Genomic DNA, 19,216 nt, shown 5'->3' on the forward strand with positions numbered 1-19,216 from the left:
GTTTGAAAGAATGTTTGAGAATTTTACTTCAGACATCATGTCGGAATGACACATAGGTTTGACTCATAATGGCTTAGTGCTTCCTGACAAACTTGAGGCTGGTTCGTGATCGTCACATTGACCCAGATCATTTATTTCCAACCGTATGAACAATAAAAGCAGTTCAACATGAAAAAGAAATATGAAAAAGTGGCAGACGATTGTTCTTGTATGGTCTGAATGGCGTGAACAAACACCTGTTAGTGCATTTGTTTAATTTTGCTTAGAATTGAATGTTTATTTTACCACTTCATATAAAAAGAATAGTTGTGTTGAATAAGTCCTTTTTCTTTCTTTTAAAAGAAAATGTAGCGGCATCTAGTGGCGAGGTCGGGAATTGCAACCATCGGATCACTCCACACCTCCTCCTCTCCCTTTCGAAGCACTATGGAGGCTGACACAGAACTAAGATCTCGTCACGTTTTCGCAACTTTGCAGGGCAATATAATGTATTTTTGAATCACCCTCTGTAGAGCAGTTTGTCCGTTTAGGGCTTCTGAAAAAAACAACACGGCGAATTCCATGTAAGGGGACCTGCGGGGTTTGTAGATAGAAATAGTTCATTCTAAGGAAATAAAAACATAACTCTTCATTATGTAAGGTCTTTATACACCTCTGGAGACATAGTTATGTGTATTATATTGCATTTCTGTCAATCTTCCAAAAAATTACACACAGCGCCTTTAAAGAAAGTACAGACTGTTAGAATTGTTAAGTCCATCACAAAGCTGTCGTAAATATGCTTGCAATATGTCCGTCCAGAAGAAAGTTCAGATGTTTTATCACTCCACAAAATAAGAAACGTCAATCCTATCCTGATGCGCAAGTCCTTTTTGAAGTCTTAAGTAACTTGATTTTTAGTAAAGAATCTGTTTTAAGACTTAAGTCGCATATTTGTTGTTCATTACAGAACCCTTTGTTAATCCCAGAGGACAGAACGAAGGCCAAAGTTTTTCCCTTTTTTTTAATTGTTCCCATGCGAGGCCTCCAGCTAAAACCATTTCCTTTCCCTTGAAATGAGACCACAAGCCACGACCGATTCCTTCAGAGGTCATAGAGGAAGGCCCCAAAGTAGCTGGAGGAGTCTTCTGCGTACACCGCTGTGGGAGAAGACACAGAGATGAAGATCTCATCGCCCGCGCGAAGTTCGAACAGGCCACCCTGGTAGATGGAGTGAAGGGCGTTCTCGCTGTCTGGAGACCAACATTTGGTGCCCACACCCTTCAGGAGCTGAATGGGTCGGGCATAGGCGGTCTTCTTGTAGACACACTGCACCACCTGGTGGCTGACGGAGCCCGAGTGGAAATCGTCACTGGAGAGCGTGAGATATCGGAAGTAGACCTGGGCGTACAGGTAGTAGCGGCCCGCACGAGGAATGCGCATACGGCCGTTGGATATGGTCATGTTGTGCAGGTGGGAGCCGAAGCTCTGGTTTCCCCAGGATCGAACTGGATGCCGACAGGACTGGTGAAGGTCCATCTGAGGGATTAAGGATGCGGGACCTGGAACATTGAGGAACGGGGTTAAAGATCGAGTAGATATAGTGCTAAATTTTAGGCACAGCAGAACTCAATATCTCTAGGGAATATTATACTTCTGCATAATATAAAAAAACTGCTTTCAACTATAGATTTCCTATACAAATTCAACAAGCATTAAACTGTTTTTAGCAAGCATCACAATCATGATCATGTCGACAAAAACACAGTCCATTAAATCTTTTGCTCTTCAGGAATGCTGGGAACTCTGCTGAGATTTGTTTGTGACCGCAAAGCATTTGTTTTTCTAGTGTTTTCACTAGTGTTTATCAGTTCATAAACAATCTAAAACATTTGGTTATAAAAAATTTAAACAAGTTGTTTTCATAGACAATTTTTCCAATTATATGGAAACCGAAGACGCATGTGCTTATAAAAAAGTAAAAGATGTGTGTTATATACACATATGACTCACCCTGAAGTCCACTGTCTCTCAGCATGAGATGAGCGGATGGCCGTGGGCTCCCTATGGTGAGTAATTTTGTACGTGGAGGGATTGCTACTCTCTCTGTGAAACGAAGTAAACACATTGAGATACAAAGTATATAATGAACGAACAAACGGACATAACATTTGAAGTCATTTTAATAAAGCAGATGTGCTAAATTTTAAAAGAAGCAGAACGAGGGGTGTTTCTTTTAAATTCATGAGGAAACAAATGGATTCGTGTGGTGTTGTGTTACCTTGAAAGGTGTGTTTTGAGATGATGTTTTCTGTGACCTAAATGACAGAAATTCTTTATTTAGATCAATTAAGACAAAAAGTGAACAGATCAAGAAAATGATTCTCAGTTTTGGTATTGAATGAACGGCCCTGAGATCAGCAGTACACATATTTTTACAGCTTTCCTCAATTTTTTTGCCATTCTAAAGAGAAATCGATCATTTTCTAGATGGTTTCAAAGCAACGACATAAACGTTACAGCGCATGCACGCTTTTGTGGCCCGAACTTAACTTTCGGTAAACATCCGCAAAGAATAGAGTACCTGCAGATTATGTCTGATAACAAGCAAAAGAAATAACAAGTAAATTACATTAACTAGCAAGTTAAAAGTATAATTTTGTGTTACCAGTAGAAGAACTGTAACTTGGCTAAACTTAAATGCTTACACGATCCGTTCAACAATTTTTTTTTATAGAACAGAATTCTACAAATTGTTTATTTAATACAATTATTATACAATAAAATATTAATATTAATTAAATATAAATAGTTATATAATTAGCCACTATCCAGACCGATTAACAAACACAGACCGTTAATGACCCAGCTTGTCAGACTGTATTCCAAAGTAAAACGAAAAAATACAAAATGAGAAACTGTGTGAACTATTCCAAGTTATTTTCCTCCATGTCATCATTGAGGGCTGGTCTCTCCTCACAGGAACTTCTGATAATAACAGACATCGTGTTTTCTAAAATTCCTGCCAAATATTCTGCGCTTCTGAAGTAAAGAGCCCCGATCTGGTAGAAACAATACTGGATAATAGAAGTCTGAAGTAGGACGAATTTATCAAAACAAGCCCATGTCAGAGAGCCAATCTAAGCTCTTTTTGAGAAGCCCTGAGTAGAAACAAAAATATCCAAACCACAGCTGAGAGGTTTCAAATTTTTTTATTTATTCATACCTCAGTAAAACCGACACAGCGTTTTTTAAGTTAAATGGGCCGATATATTTATCAATCACAAAAACCCAGTAATTTCCATACTGAGAAGAAATTCAAGAGAAAGGATTACCTTGTGCTGTCCTCACACGCTCTCTTTAATATTAAAGACCTTCATCAATATTAATTAAAAGATTTTTAATCAACATCGCTTTAAGAAACAGAGTCGAACGTTGCTTGTTTGTTAAATGTTCCCAATTGTTTTGTCTCCATTACAACAGCAGGGCTTTGTGTGTTTTTTAGATAGTTTCCCACTGCTCTAACCGGTCATGTGCTTATGTTTTAAGGGCTTTAGCTCCACATGCCATAAGAAATGGAATAAACAGACTAATTCCCAATGCTCCAACATCAGCAAAGCACATGTGATAAGATGCTTGTGCGCATGTGTCTGCAAAAACATCTTTACAGGAATGTCATATACGTGGCTCTACAGCCGATAAAGTCAATCTGATGCTAAAGATTTACTTTTCTAATCTCTAAATAACAATTTTAAAATCTGTAATATTGGAAAAATACATCAAATAAATATTGGTCTCATGTGGTTTCACATTGTAACTGGTTACAATATCCTGCATTTCATTTGTTGTTATTGTATTTCTTTTGCAGAAATGCTGAATCTCACTACCTTAGAGATGTAGGATTTGAGTCCTTCAGCTAGTTTAATGCAAGGCTCCCCAAAGAGCTGAACCAGGTCATCAGGTACCTCCTGCTCCTTCTCCAAAGCGTTTAGAAGACCGAGACACCTCAGCTCCTCCACAACGCCCTGAGTTTGAGCCTGTCCATGGGAGATAAAGGTTTTTAGGTCAGTAATCTAACAATAAAAAAATCCACAACCAAGTCATGTGGCTCAATAACAAATAAATCTGCTGGTGCATCAAAATTAAATTAAGAATTGATAACATTTTAGACAATGAAGTCTTTAGTGTGACTTCATAAACAGAGGCAACAATATTCACATAACTGAGAGCAATTTAGACTAAAATCACAAGGTTATATACAACGTCAAAAATATGACACAATTTTAAACATTTTTGTTTCGAATGTCTGTAAATCTCTCAATCAAATCCCTGTGGATGACTAGACTGTGGGTACAGTTATATCTGACCTCTCCCTAAATACCGTGGTCAACATTTTGGCAGAGCATTACTGTTTTCAGGCTCCCTTCTGTATTGTGTCTAACTCATCACGTGCAGTCGAAACGGCCAAAACCCTCCTCACTTCAAAACCACTGACCTTCAGCTATGTTAAAGCAGAGGATAAGAACGTAATTAATATACTAATTGAATCTGGCAGCATTATTATCATTTGATTTTGTTTAAGTTTATACCTCAATGAGCCCAAACAAAGGAACGTGTTATCCTCAAAGGAAGCTTTGCATACCATCATCCAATTTATACTTGTGATGAACTCTGTTTTGAACCTTGACAAAATTTTTACTGTAACCAAATGTTTGGTGCCGGTACTACAGAGCTGATGGTGTGATTATATCTTTTTTATAAAAAAATCTGAGAGCGTGGTATTTGAGAGAAAAACACACAAGTTAGAGACTAGCGTAACGTGCCTCACAGAACGTGTCAGAGTTTTCAAAGACAAGAATTTAGCAGCAAAAAACTTTGCACCAGCTCCATAGAAGAACCATTTTGAGACTGTGGTTTTTATAATAACCGTGTGTTTATACTGCAAATAAGCTTTGTGCAACAGAAAAGTGCTGTAAATTAAAGATTCTTTAAGGAAGCTTTATCTCGATCGACACAAATCTTTGCATCAGAACCGAACATAACAAACTCATGACCTAATTCTCATGGCAACAAATTTCATGCAGTAATCTCCGGCTAAAGAAATATAATGACACCATGTAAACCTGACACCGAAATGACAGCATGTCAGGCTGCAGGGCAGGAAAAAGCTGTAAAGGGATTTTCGTATGATCTTCATTGTTTAATAAGTAAAACTATTACATACATTTCCTGCAAAACAAAAGAACCCATCACAGAAATGATTGTGGATTTTATTGTCATAATAGAAATTGTATTTATTTTAATGGAGGTCTCTGTGCATCTGTCTGTGTTGGGATGTTGCAGATGGGAACCAATAGAACATCTTCAGGTCTTATTTGGATAAGACTCATTTACTCTACATAGGGACTTTGTTTTAATGGTAAACAGCGTGGCAATTTTTTGTTATGCAAACAGGGTTCCAAAAAAAAAATGCAGGTTTAAAGAGAAAATACAAGTTTAAAGCCACATTAAATTACAATTCTACTATGCATATCCCACATATTTCTTATTCAAATTCAATAACATTTGCATATCGTTTCGTACCTGTGCTATTGAAAGATTTAAGAATATGAAGAGTCCCGTGGTCGAGGCAACTTGAAGAACGATCACGATGACCACAACCGTCGTTACCCACAGCCTTGCCGGGACTTCCAGACGAGTTTTGGGCTGAACCATGATGAATGAGCTCGACTCGCTACCTAGAGATTGTAAATATTCCGAGTTGCGCTCGGATGCCGCTGCATTCCGATCCAGTGACTGCAGCACTCGCTGAGGAGGGGCTGAAGGCTCCGTGTCCATCACTCTTTAATCAGTCTAATTAAAGAAGTCTGATTTCACCAACACCCAGAATAACCTCGAGGTGATATTCCGGTTAAGGATAAGATTGTCATCTTTGTGAGAAAGAAAGTGATTCCGGTCAATCCTTCATGTTTCAGCGCCCATGAGCCTCAGTTAATAACACGCTGCTCCGCTGAGCTGAAAAACAACTGAATGAGTTTGACAATAGACTGACCGATCTGACTTCATCCTGTTTCAATTACCCGACCTGCCCTGCTCTCGTTTCTCATTTTACACGACACAGTGCCACCCACCTTACTTGATTAAAATAAACATCAACCAAAATCTATGTTTCAAAGACAAAGCAATAAAAAACAAGTCTGTTACAATGAATCAAATATGGCAACAACTTAACTTTCAGCGTCTATATGTTACACTGTAATAGGTGGTATTATTTATATTTATGTTGTTTTTATGATGAAAGGGATAGTTCACCTCACAACAAAAAATGATGTCATTATTTTCTCTCTTTTTTTCAAATCTCGTATTTTGTGTCCATACAATGCGAGTCAGGATTACCAACATTCTTCAAAATATCTCTCTTTGTGTTCAGCCAAAGAAAGAAAGGCATGTGGGGTTGGAATGAGGTGAATATATGTTGAAATGTTTTTATTTTTATTTATTTTGGGGTAATAATCCCTTTAATGTGACTCCTGTTGCAAAGAAATGGTCACACTAGCTATCTCACACCAAAACTCAAATGTGGTTAACCTGACGATTCTATCATTTCTGGCTAATCTTTCTCTTCAGATTGTTTTTACAAGCACATTTTGTTTGCTTAAAAAAATGTAAACAAAGCAATGAGCAATTGTTAAGAAGACAGAAAATGGATCTACGTTTTAAGTCGTTTTACAGATCCATTCACTTATGCATAGCCATTTTTCTACTAAATAAAGAGCCATGATCGTAGATCTTATATCTAGATCACACAGTCCTTCATCTCTAAACAGCATGGCAATATTTAAAGTTTAGCCATAGTCATACTGCAGTGTTTATATTACTGTTCATGTAGGATGATGGTACAGGATGGGAGACAGATGTGGTGCTGGAGTCCAGCTGGGTTATAACAGCCCACTGATTCCCCACACCCACACATTACAGCTTTACAATACAGGGGCCAAGAACATCTGGAGAAGCAGAAAAAATAGGATTATTACATGTCACGGTTATCTAACCAAAGCAAAATATTCTCATGCTATTAATGTATTACAAAGGCTACAAAGTATCTCATAGGTCGGCCATATACAAAAAATTGTCACATAATGTCATAGTTTCTGTTGTTTAGGGTCTGTGCTTCTACAAAACCTTTATTTTTCTGCAGCTGTGTGCAATAGGAAGCAGAGATCCCTGCATTAGCTCACAGGACATCTAAGCCAGAATGAGTTTACATATAATTCAATTAAACTGTAAATAAAACACACTTCAGTGTTTTAATGTTATCATTTTTACGCCTTCAATTAATTCAGTTCTTAAGATCGAAGAGTATTAAACAGTATCTTTGCTAAATGTTTAAGCGGATATGAGCCACGAGAGGGCATCGTTTCTTTCTTTAGGTTTGTTCGTCCAAACAGGAAGTACCGAACGTGTGTGCGAAGTTAAGAAGCGCAATCGCGCAATGAGCTGGCGGGAAAAACAAATACGACAACATCAACATATCATATCATACCATAAGCGATGTGTTATGTCGTTTCATAGCTGTTATTTTGCATGAAAAGCTTTCACGATGGCTCCGATCAGGATAAAACATGTGGTCTCGTTTACATCACAGGTACAAAGATATATTTAACACGTTTGTGAATTATGCTAAATACTACTCAGATATTTGTCTATTAAGCACGATGTAATACAGTGTGAAAATATTGAACAAAACGTTATTCTTCTTATATAACGAATACAGTAAAAGTGGATTAAAGTGGACGCCTAACATGTTATATATAAATATAGTTGCTGTTAAATAAGAGATTATTCTTATATAATATAACAGGACAGCAAGAATCAAGTGGATAATCTGTGTGACATCAATGGCAACAGCAGGCCATGGTTATGTAGTATGCAGGACCGCAGTGGAGTACTGAGGGTGGACTTACAGATGGAGCGTGCAGCTCCTATAGGCTTTATTGATGTTGGTGGGTTTGTTCACATGGTGTTTTTACTCACCTCTTTTCTCTCATACTTGTATTTTAGTTAATGTATTTGACATTGAAGCCTGTCTTTGTATTTTTGTTTCTGAAGGCAACTTCGGCTCTGCCTTTATTCAGATTGATGTTGGCCGTTCCTCTTGGTCTTTGGATCATCCCTATGTCACGCTGCTGCCCACCGCCACACTCATGACTCCGGCCGAATCAAGGCAGGGCACTGGCCGCCAAAGTGTGCGCATGTTTAAAAAAGGTGTTTAAAAAATGTTCATCTGCCGCCAACTGCTGGACTGTACAGAGATACACAAGACTAGTTAGTTAAAGGGATAGTTCAGCCAAAAACTCAAATTTGCGGTTTATTTACTCGTCCTCAGGCCATCCGAGATGTAGGCGACATTTATTTCTTGAGTAGAACCATAAAGAAGATTGTTTGGTTAATCTGCACCCCTCTCTTCTTCATATAATGTGTGTATATGGGGTCCACCTGTCTAAGAGTTCCTAAAGCACATAATTCGAAAAAGCGGCTCCTGCCGATATGTTGACTTTTCGTGAAGCCAATCGTTTGATATTTTCATAAAACTGAACGTAATTTTTGGTTAAAGTTTTCGTGTAGCAGAGAGGGCTTTAGCAAACAATCTTCTTTATGGTTCTACTCAAGAAAAAATGTCACCTACATCTCGGATGGCCTGAGGGTGAGTACATAAACGGCCAATTGGAGTTTTTGGCTGAACTATCCCTTTAATGTTTTAAACTTCTCTCTCTGTCCAGCTGATTTTCTCTCTCCGGCTGCTGAGGAGAGCTGGGACAGACTTAGAGTGACCTGCACACAGCCTTTTAACAAACAGTTACAGTTTGGTCTATCGTTTTTGCGCGTGCGCTCCACAGAAAACCAGACGGAAGACACTTCATGCCAAGCACCTGCTCCTCAAAACCTGGTAAGCATACATTTAAAGATTTAGATTATGGATGGTTGTTTTAAACAAGCTGTCAAGTTTACAGTTCACTGGTATGAATTAACTGAAACCTTTATGAACTGTTTAACAGCGCACACCAGACAAGATGACATCAGTGAAACAGTGGCTCTCCAGCCCGGCTGTCCAAAACAAATTTTTTGGAAGAATCGCAGGGTGTGTAGACGGTTGAATCTTATTCAATGCTTTTTCTTTATTTTATTATGTTTCTAATCCTTGTCTCTCTGACAGTGATGCCTCTCCAGATTATGCCAAAAGGAGCCCTGAGAGTTTGAGTTGGGCAGGACGCATGGTCATAGCTGCCCGGTCTAATAGACAGTCTGTTTCAACATCCCCTTCGAGCTCTACATCAAGTACAACATCTCAGAAAAACAACAGTATGAATTCCTCACCAGGCAAGTTATTTAATCGACAAATAGATCAGAAGAAAGTATTTTTGGAGACAATACAGTACAAATATTGAGTGTGTCTCTGTATTCATGTAGATTCTAGTGGCCTTGGTACTTCCAGTGTAAAATCGAGGACCCCTGAGGAACACAAGAGGAAAGCACAAGCAAGGTATGAAAGTAGAAAATAAGGGTCTGCATTGTTTTGTTTAAATAAAAATAAAATAACCTATTTCCTGTTTTTAGGAATTTTAAGAATTTCACTAGTTGTTGTATTGATAATATAACTTAATCGATTTTAAACATTTTGTGGTCAGACACCATTATATATGTGTAGTATATGTATAGACCCATATACAGTGTTTTATGATGTCACTCAGACAATGCCTTGTAAACCGTGGCACTGCATTGAAGAGGACCAGACCTGCAGCCTCTCCTACACTTAAAACCATCTCAACATGCTCAACCAAAGGTTTGAGAACAGAGAAACCCAGTAGCCCTTGCAGTCAGAGCCCAGCGGACATGTGGGCACGTACATCCTCTTCTCCGCAGACCTCTACTGACCTCATATCTCCTGAGACCATGTGTCCTCTTTGTGGAGGTATGTACATTTAGAAACATACAAAATTTGTTTTGTTTTGCTCAACCACATGGCTTAGGTACTTGATGGCACTTGATGAACATTTAACATTGTTTCTCCTTGTTGTCCCATTTTCTGCAAACACCATTAATCTTCTCTGTATGTCCATGAAGTGTCTTTCAGTCTGGCATACCTGCCTCTCCATGCTTCCACCTGCATGGATTCTGATCCAACAGAGTTTTCAGGAGTCTTGGAAACAGCGGTTGTGACCTCACAGAGCTCTTCTCCTGTTTTTGGCGCGGGCACAGATGAGTCAATGGTTCCGTGTCCTCTCTGCTCCGTCAGATTCCCCCCAGACCGCATCCAGCAGCACGCCAGCACCTGTGGCGACACAGCTGAGTCAAGTGTTGTATGGCTGGACTGAATAGAAAGAACAGTGGTTCTGATCTTAGAAGACCTTTAGAAATAGCAAATTGTTAACAGAAATCGTGTTTCTATTGGACTGTTTACTGACTGACTAAACTTACATTTTTGTGTAAATGTAAATAACTGAAGTGTAAAAAATCCTGTAAATGTTTTTTGTTTTATAGATTTGTTTAATTTTTTAAGGAGACCCTCATGTTTGTTTAAAACTTGAATGTGACGGATGTTTACAGTAATAAACGTGTTGTCACATCATTCACACTCTTTTTGCTGTTGAAAGTAACCACTGCTTGAAGCGAACATGTTTTCATAACTGTGAAATATATGAATGTTTAAAAAACTCATTTTCCTTGGTTCCAAAATAGAAGGTGAGTTTATGCAAAACAATGAGTGTGTTTACAGAGGTGTTGAACAGAGGAAGTCTGCTGATGGGGGGAGTGGAAAATGTGTCCTTAGTGAGCTCATGGGAAGCAACATAGTGTCACTGTTGCATTTTTAATTGGCCGGTCGTTTGGGGATCAGCAACTGTTATTTGGTTTGTTCAGAATGAAATCGTTCAGGCGTGTTCAGGCAGCTTAGCTGTGGTGAACTAGTTTACTCATTCCGCTCATTATATTGACTCTTCAGATCAGCATAAGAGGGAAGGTCTGAAGCTGCTTGATATGCATTGGACATGTCAGAGACAATCAATCATAGATAGAGACCTTCTGTAATAATATTGTCATCATATATATATATATATATATATATATATATATGAGGATGGAAAACCTCACGGTAAGAAATATGATTATTTTATTCAACGTGAATAGTTGTGGGAGCAAAGTAAATATTTTACTGTTATGTACACTATTGGTGTTAACTCAATTATTTCATTGGTTATTTTGACTGCTTTTCAATTGCATGAATTTGATGGGAGCAACTGAAAATTCTTCAAATGTTTGTTTAATACGTGTAATATTATTCCAGTACAATTGTTTATTTACGTAAGTATATTATTTGTATAACAATTTCAAATGTGGAATCGAAATTTGGCATTTATTGTAAATGTTCTGCATCAATGAGAATATGCATTAGAGTTGATATAGACTCCACAAGTTTAAGCAAAACTTTTTGTTCGAGGAAAACTTGAGAATGTTATATTTTTATAATGGAATTTCAGTGTAAGCAAGAAAATGTGTCTTTTTGCAAAAATGACAATATACCTATTTGCAAATTTGGTTAGTGACCTATAAATAATCTGAAATCATTCATACCTCCTATTTATGGGTTTCAAACCTTGGTGTATTGATATATACTGTATTGATTTTTTTTTAATATTTGTCTAATTGTAATGTTTTCACAGAACACTACTGCTCAAAAGTTTTCAAAAGTGAAATCTTGCGTTTGATTAAAAAAATTGGTTGGACCTAATAATGAAGGAAAACCAGCAAATAAGACCCCATGATGGAAAATTCTGTTGTACTTATAGTCACAATAGTTCATAGAGTTACAATGTTTTTGTTGAATTTACAACTATTAGGAATATGGGGATATACAGTATAAATATAGAAATGTTTCGAAATGTTTAAAGTTTGGTCATTATATAATTCTAGATAATATATTAATTAATAAAAAATATTGTATACTGTTTTATATAAATGTACTAAAAAAATAATATAATATACAGCCACGAAAAATTAAATGCCATAAAAAATTATCATTTTTGCTTCATACTGTACTTAGTTACACATTCTCTCAAATTTAAAATAAAAAGATGAAAATGATAACTGGAGATATGGTAAAAATAACAGAAAAGTTCTGTATTTTTTCAGACGTCAAATACTGCAAAGAAAACAAACTCATATTCACTTTTAAGCAATATAGCAGTTATATTTGTACACGTATTTAGGAAAAGTTAAAAATATTTACTTCCACAATAATCTAATTTAAATCTGTCTTGTCATCTTATCAGTCTTTCAAATTGCTATTGGATGACTTTCTGTCAGACTCTGGACTGGAATGGCCACAATACATCTAGAAAGACTGATTAAATGAAATTTGGAATGTTTTCTTAATGTTTTTAGAGTCTGTAGAAGTCTATATCAATACATAAAATAAAAAATGAAAACAAAAATAATTGAATGTTATTTTTCATTTTTAAATAGCAAGAGCAATGGCGAGAGATCGTGAACAAAAAGTTCTGCTTTCCGCCGGAGCTCATTGGCGCCATCCACGAGAGGAACATTCAAATGGTGTCATCTCTGCTGAAGACGGGTGACGGCATCATCCGTCAGCTTGATGACTCTGAAGACAGACTATGGAGAGAAGCATTGAACCTCTCCATCAGACTGGGCAATGAGGACACCATGGACAGCCTCCTCCAAGGCATCAAGTTTGACTTCCGGCAGATCCACGAAGCTCTTTTGGTGGCCGTGGATACCAACCAGCCTCGTGTGGTCAAGCGTCTTCTCGACCGTCTGGATCTAGAAAAAGGAAATAAGATGGACGTCCGCTCCTTCTCTATGGCTATTTTTGACCAATCCATTGATGATTCTCAGTTTGCCCCTGGAGTCACACCGCTGACGTTGGCCTGTCAGAAGGATCTGTATGAAATTGTGACGATGCTCAAACAGAAAGGACACGAAATCCCATGGCCCCATAAAATCTCCTGCTCTTGTCTGGAGTGCACGAACGGCCGGCAGTATGACTTGCTTAAGTTCTCACTGTCTCGCATCAATACCTACCGAGGCATTGCCAGCCGTGCTTACCTGTCCATCACCTCAGAAGATGCGATGCTTAGTGCCTTTCGACTCAGCCGGGATCTACGCAAGTTGTCTAAGAAGGAACCTGAATTTAAGGTTAAGTAAAGCAGGAGGCTTCAAAAACATCATGATTGTGTGATCTCTGGTATGAAAACAACAATTATTGTTTTCTTTACCTCATACAGCCTCAGTACCTCAGCCTTGAGGAGATATGTCAGGAGTTTGCTGTGGAGCTGCTGGGAATGTGCAGGAATCAAAGTGAGGTCACCACCATCCTGAACAGCTGCAGCCATTTAGACGAGGACAGTGAGGATGAGTTGGACCAGCAGGCCTTTGAGGAGGGCATCCCAAACCTGGCTCGCTTAAGACTTGCTGTCAATCACAATCAAAAACAGGTCTGTAGGATCTCAAGTTTCAACCTGAGTTTGTTCATTTCTTTTTTGGAAACCATCCATCTATTCTCCAATCCTGCTTGTCTTGCAACACTTTGTTCATCACTTATATGTGAATGTGGCTAATTAAATTGTATTTGTTTTGCAGTTTGTAGCTCATCCGATCTGTCAGCAGGTGCTCTCCTCCATCTGGTGCGGGAGTCTTTCAGGCTGGAAGGGCAGCAGAACAACCTGGAAGCTCCTTGTCTCCTTCATCATCTTCTTGACCATGCCACTTCTTTGCCTCATCTACTGGATCGCACCAAAGTCAAAGGTTGCTTATTCAAATTGACATAAATGCACTGACGTCTTTAGTATTTCAAACTAACTGGCATTTGTGACCATGTTTTCTTGTCAGTTGGGGAAGATTTTGAAGATTCCAGTGATTAAATTCCTCCTTCATTCTGCCTCCTATATGTGGTTTCTGATCACGCTTTTGGGGGAATCCATTGCCATGGAGATTTATCGGGAAAGCTTCGCCTCTCGGCATCAGAACATCCTGCACAACTCCTTCCACATGGTCTGGGTGGTTGGTAGGTCCCATAACCTCAATACACCTCAAATAATAATAAGAGAGCATGAGTAATATATCATGAAATGTCTGCAGGTTTCTTCTGGTTCGAGTGTAAGGAGGTCTGGATCGAGGGCTTGAGGTGTTATTTCCTGGACTGGTGGAACTGTCTGGACATGATGGTTCTTAGCATGTATCTGGCTTCATTCGCATTGAGAATGGTTATCCTGCTGAAGGGCATCTTCCTGTGCGAGTCACCAGAGAGCCAAGATGAATGCATCTACTTCACAGACACCTGTGAGAGATAACACACTCAGACACACATACAGTCCACATTTCTAAAAATCATTTGGTCATCCATGTATCCCCTTACAAATGTAAGTTTATTCAAGTGTACTATTAGTATACTTCTTTTATACTAAAATATGGGATGCATTCAGGACACATATGTACTTTCAGTATATCTTTTTTATGCAGTTCTCAGAAATATAATTTTTAGTATACCTTGGTCAAAGATTAAGAATTATAAGTACGCTTGGCTTGTAGTTATATATTCTCTTTTGATTAAGTAGCCTATTAGATGTTTTTTCTCATTTTTCTCCTATTTTCTTGAAGTTCACTGGTAACTTACAGAGAGTATAAAGTAACGTGTACTTTTGTAGCACCCCCTCTGGTATCAGGTGTGTGTAACCTGTTAGAATTACGGCACCAAAACACGGATTCGTTAAATGGTCTCCCTTCTTTATTTTGTGTAATGATGACCCTGAACTGTTAAAACAGTGAACAAAAATCAATGAACATAAATATTTAAATAAATAATAACTAGAAAGAAATTTAAACCTGGGTTACACCTTCATAAACAAAAAAATGTGCTACAGGTTTTGCAGAAAACATTATATGTTAACTTAGTATAGTTGCACTTCAAATGGAAAACAGTTCTATCTAATGTGCCAAAACTTCACTAATGTTATGTACTTAAAGTGAACTTAAAAATGTACTTTAAAAAACTTAAAGTGCGCAGGTTTAGTTCATTTAAATAATAAGTAGCATTTAAATAATAAATGTATAAGTGTGCTACTAGTTCATTGATATTAAAGAATATTATATATATTTATATTTATTAAAATATATTAAAATATATATTCATATACAATTAAATATTATTAATAGGAATATTCAAATATATACTTGAACTCTACTTAAGTATTAAAATTCACTTAAAGTATGCTTACGAAACGTTTGAGGTAAAATCCCGACCCTATCCCAATTTAGTATGCAAGTCATCTATGAAAGCATGCGGGAACAAATAATCGATTGTTTCTTGCTGTACAGCACGTGACAGATGGCATCAGGAGGATCCGCAGTTCATCTCTGAGGTGCTGTTTGCAGTGACCAGCATGCTAAGCTTCACCCGTTTGGCCTACATTTTGCCAGCACAAGAGTCTCTTGGTACCCTGCAGATCTCCATTGGAAAGATGATTGATGACATGATGAGGTATTTAGCATGAAGTCCTGAGCTTTTTAGAGAAGAAAGTAGGACCCCAAGGACCTGGTTTCATGCTTATTCTTTCCCTTCCACTCATTAGCATGTTGGTCCTTTCTTTCCAGATTTATGTTTATTTTGGTGATCATTGGAACCGCTTTCCTGTGTGGCATCAACAACACCTATGTGCCATATGTGATCTCTCCTAATCTTGGAAGGTATTTTGGATTCTTTGCTCCAAGTTAATGAACTGAACATTGACCACACAAGAACATTTCAAATTATCTTCTTTCCTTGTTTATAGATTGAACGAAACCTTTCGTTTCCTCTTCTGGACCATGTTTGGTGTAGCTGAACAGACTTATGTGGATATGCCGGAGTTTGCTTTGGCTGAGTTTGTTGGCAGGGTCCTCTATGGCATCTACACTTTGATTATTGTCATTGTACTTCTCAACATGCTCATTGCCATGATCACCAACTCTTTTCAGAAAATTGAGGTCGGTGGCAAACCTTAATACGATCCTGAAAGAGGATGCAAGTGTTTGGTGTTTAATTTACAATGTCCGTCCCTTCAGGATGACGCTGATGTGGAGTGGAAATTTGCCCGTTCAAAGCTCTATCTGAGCTACTTTAGAGAAGGACTGACTATGCCTGTTCCCTTCAACATCATCCCCTCTCCTAAGGCCCTTTTCTACCTCTTACGGTCAGTTTTGAAAATCTGTCTTCGACTTACTTTGATCATTTAAATGAGAAACAAATGAGTTCTTAACATATTGTTTGTCATATTTAGAGGAACTTTCAGAAAGATCTGCTGCTGTTGTCTCAACTGTAACTCACCTCCGGATTATCCTCCCATCTCATCTTTGGTACACGTCACAAACCTGCATGGTCACGATTTTATCCATTACAAAACTAAAGCTCAGTCTTAACTACATTTCGAGAGTCTTCTTATTCTTCTTTGCTAAATGTTCTATAGAAGTGCATCATTTTAGACAAAACTCTTCTTGTTGAAATGTAACAATGCAGGATGACAAGGGCACAGGCGAGGGACGAATTTCATACAGGCATCAGGTGATACGTGCTCTGGTACAACGATACATTGAATCTGCCAGGAGAGAGTTTGAGGAGACAAAACGCAAAGGTAAGGCAGAAAAAGCCTTCATGCTATCAGTGAGCTATATTCAAAATATAAAAGAACGTATTGACATTAATTTCCCTTACAAATATAAATACATTTCAAGGTCAATAACTTAAGTATTTTAAATGTATTTTACTTATACTTAAGTGTACTTATGGGTACTAGTATTAATAAAATAGGCTATTAGTAGTATACTTGTAAGGGTAATATGTCAATATAATTTGGGACTTAATTGGTCAACTTTTGAGTTTATAAAAGTATACTTTTAGAGATGCTTTAAGTGTAAAATGTGTGTACTTAGAGTACACAACTAGTTTACAAGTTCAGAAGTTCAATAAATAGTTTACTAGTTCAATACTTATACAACAGCTACAGGCAAAGTATACTTAATTATACCAAATATACTTTATACCTTTTTATCAGTAACCTATTGTCAAGCATGCATATGTGTAAATTTGTACAGTATATAAGCATATATCATTTTTCATTTGATTTTATAAAACTATACTTATGTTCAAACGTATTTTAAGTTTACTTTGTATAAGAACTATACTATTTTCAGTGTACTAGTAGTATACTTTTAGGTGTACTATTTCAATACTACTTCCATGGGACTAAATTGTCCCACTTTTTAGTTTATAAAAGTATACTTAAACAGTAGTAGTAAACCTTGAAAACACAACTAGTTTACAAGTTCAATAGTTCGGTAGATATTTTACTAATTCAATACTTGTTGCACAACTAAGCCAACAAGCAAAGAATGCATAATTATTTATTAATACTTAATTATTCCTTAAAGTATAAGACTGTATGCCAAATAAACTTTATATTTTCTGTCAGTATAGTCAAGTTTGTAGATAAATTTGTAAATGTAAGTATATTTTGTAAAAGTAAGAAAAACATAATTTGGTCAATTTAGTTATTCATTTTTTGTTTAAAATAAATATATGAATAAATGCACACTGGAAAACAACTTTTTTGTAAGGAAAGCAAACACGATACACTTAAGACATGATACATGTATCCCTGTCTATCTTATAGATGTTGGAAACAGAATCACAGAGCTGAGCAAAGTGGTTGTCCGACTCCACACGGAAATGAAGCAGATCAACTCCGGCGCGCTGGATTACTCCAGCAACATCTCAGAAGGTTCATCAGAGGGCTCTTCTTTCCTGGGGAAGTACATTGTTGGAGCCAAAAACAACTTCAAGGACTTCAGCACAGAGAGAAAGCCTGCTCCTCTGACTCCTGTTCACCAAGAAGAGCCAGAAGATGAACCAGAGGAAACCGGTAGAGATGGAGAAACCACAGACACGCAGGAGTCTCCAGCCTGTGACACAGAGGCAGATAAAGAGTCAACTGGAGAGCCGACCATTGAGGGAGGAATAGATAATGTTATAGAGGAACACACAGTAGACATTGATGAGACAGATGGAAATGATGAAGACGTTCAGATTATTGTTGAAAACAATACAGACGGTGAGCAAACAGAGGATAAAAATGAGACAGTCATAGAAATCGAGACCAATACAGACACTGAGAGCGAGAGCGAGAGAGACAGCGGAGGAGCAGATGAGACACTGATGAGGGACGAAGCCGCAGATAACACAGAAGGATTAGAAACAGATGAAGGCTTAGAAACAACAGATGTAAATCAATCGGAGGAAAGTGAAGCAAGGACAGAGATGCAGGAGAACGAAGACGGTGAGGGAAATGATGGAGGGTTGGAGGACTCAAATGACGGATCTCAGTGTGAGGGCAGTGAGGAAAGTGAGGAGATGAGCATTGATCTGAACAAGGGAAGCTTAGTGACTTTTTTGGCAAAGAGAATAGAGGAAAAATTGGAGATGAAAGACATGAAGTTAATTTTTAGTGGAAAACAAGCATCGTCGTCGCCAACCGGCAGTGATGTTTCCCACGACACTGGCTTTGGATCTCAATTTGACCTCTCGGCAAACAGCCCCGAATGACTGGGATTAGTTTTTACCAGTTAGGATTAGCCCAAAACTAGTTTACACAAATCAATCAAATGGCTGACTTGTTTAGTGTTTTAAGGCATTAAAATGCTTTAATATATTTGGGAGTCACTATCTATACATACAGTACAGTCTGCTTTGAGAGCGACATTATGGTCCGGTACGTTTCTCAACATCATAATATTTTGTCACCCCATAATCATCATGAAATATTATTAAAGCACTTACAAATCATACATTCTGTGTATGTGCCAATCATTTTGTGCAATAGGAACCGTGATCGATTTGTTCTATAACTCAGAAAGCAATTATCAAAACTACATAAGACGTAAATGCTGATATGGCTACAGAAGCCATGTGACAAGAATAATAGACCCCAGAGAGCATGTGTGCAGGTTACAGCTTGTTCAACACCTGCTGTTTGTCACAGCGGCTGCTCCCTGAGGCCTCCATGACAATTAATAAACCTGTCTTGTGTAGTTTCCAAAATTAAAAAATACAATATGTGCTAATATAAAAAGAGCTTTCATTGTACACAGGTTTAAAGAAGTTTAAGCAAAAATAACCTTTAAATATATAATT

The 19,216-nt window shown here is 37.7% G+C and overlaps 2 protein-coding genes across 2 annotated transcripts; one reads left to right on the forward strand and one right to left on the reverse strand.

The window, feature by feature from the left end:
* Nucleotides 1-112: 112 nt before the first annotated feature.
* Nucleotides 113-5,985, reverse strand: tnfsf10l3 (tumor necrosis factor (ligand) superfamily, member 10 like 3). The gene is made up of 5 exons (XM_056730983.1): nt 5,563-5,985; nt 3,867-4,016; nt 2,261-2,297; nt 1,993-2,085; nt 113-1,541 (listed from the first exon to the last, which is right to left on the reverse strand). Exons 1-5 carry the CDS (start codon nt 5,815-5,817, stop codon nt 1,084-1,086), a joined length of 993 nt encoding a protein of 330 aa, XP_056586961.1. The 5' UTR covers nt 5,818-5,985; the 3' UTR covers nt 113-1,083.
* A 1,465-nt stretch (nt 5,986-7,450) lies between these two features.
* Nucleotides 7,451-18,628, forward strand: LOC130408273 (short transient receptor potential channel 2-like). The gene is made up of 22 exons (XM_056731762.1): nt 7,451-7,624; nt 7,841-7,982; nt 8,089-8,244; nt 8,760-8,926; nt 9,036-9,118; nt 9,194-9,357; nt 9,448-9,520; nt 9,729-9,949; nt 10,102-10,351; nt 11,113-11,128; nt 12,499-13,191; nt 13,281-13,490; nt 13,636-13,800; nt 13,885-14,059; nt 14,134-14,334; nt 15,370-15,532; nt 15,646-15,738; nt 15,825-16,017; nt 16,096-16,223; nt 16,311-16,386; nt 16,547-16,661; nt 17,700-18,628. The coding sequence occupies exons 1-22, from the start codon at nt 7,580-7,582 to the stop codon at nt 18,626-18,628; spliced, it is 4,458 nt and encodes a 1,485-aa protein (XP_056587740.1). The 5' UTR covers nt 7,451-7,579.
* Nucleotides 18,629-19,216: the final 588 nt, after the last annotated feature.

Source organism: Triplophysa dalaica, chromosome 19 (genome assembly GCF_015846415.1).
Source record: "Triplophysa dalaica isolate WHDGS20190420 chromosome 19, ASM1584641v1, whole genome shotgun sequence".
Taxonomy (NCBI): Eukaryota; Metazoa; Chordata; class Actinopteri; order Cypriniformes; family Nemacheilidae; genus Triplophysa; species Triplophysa dalaica.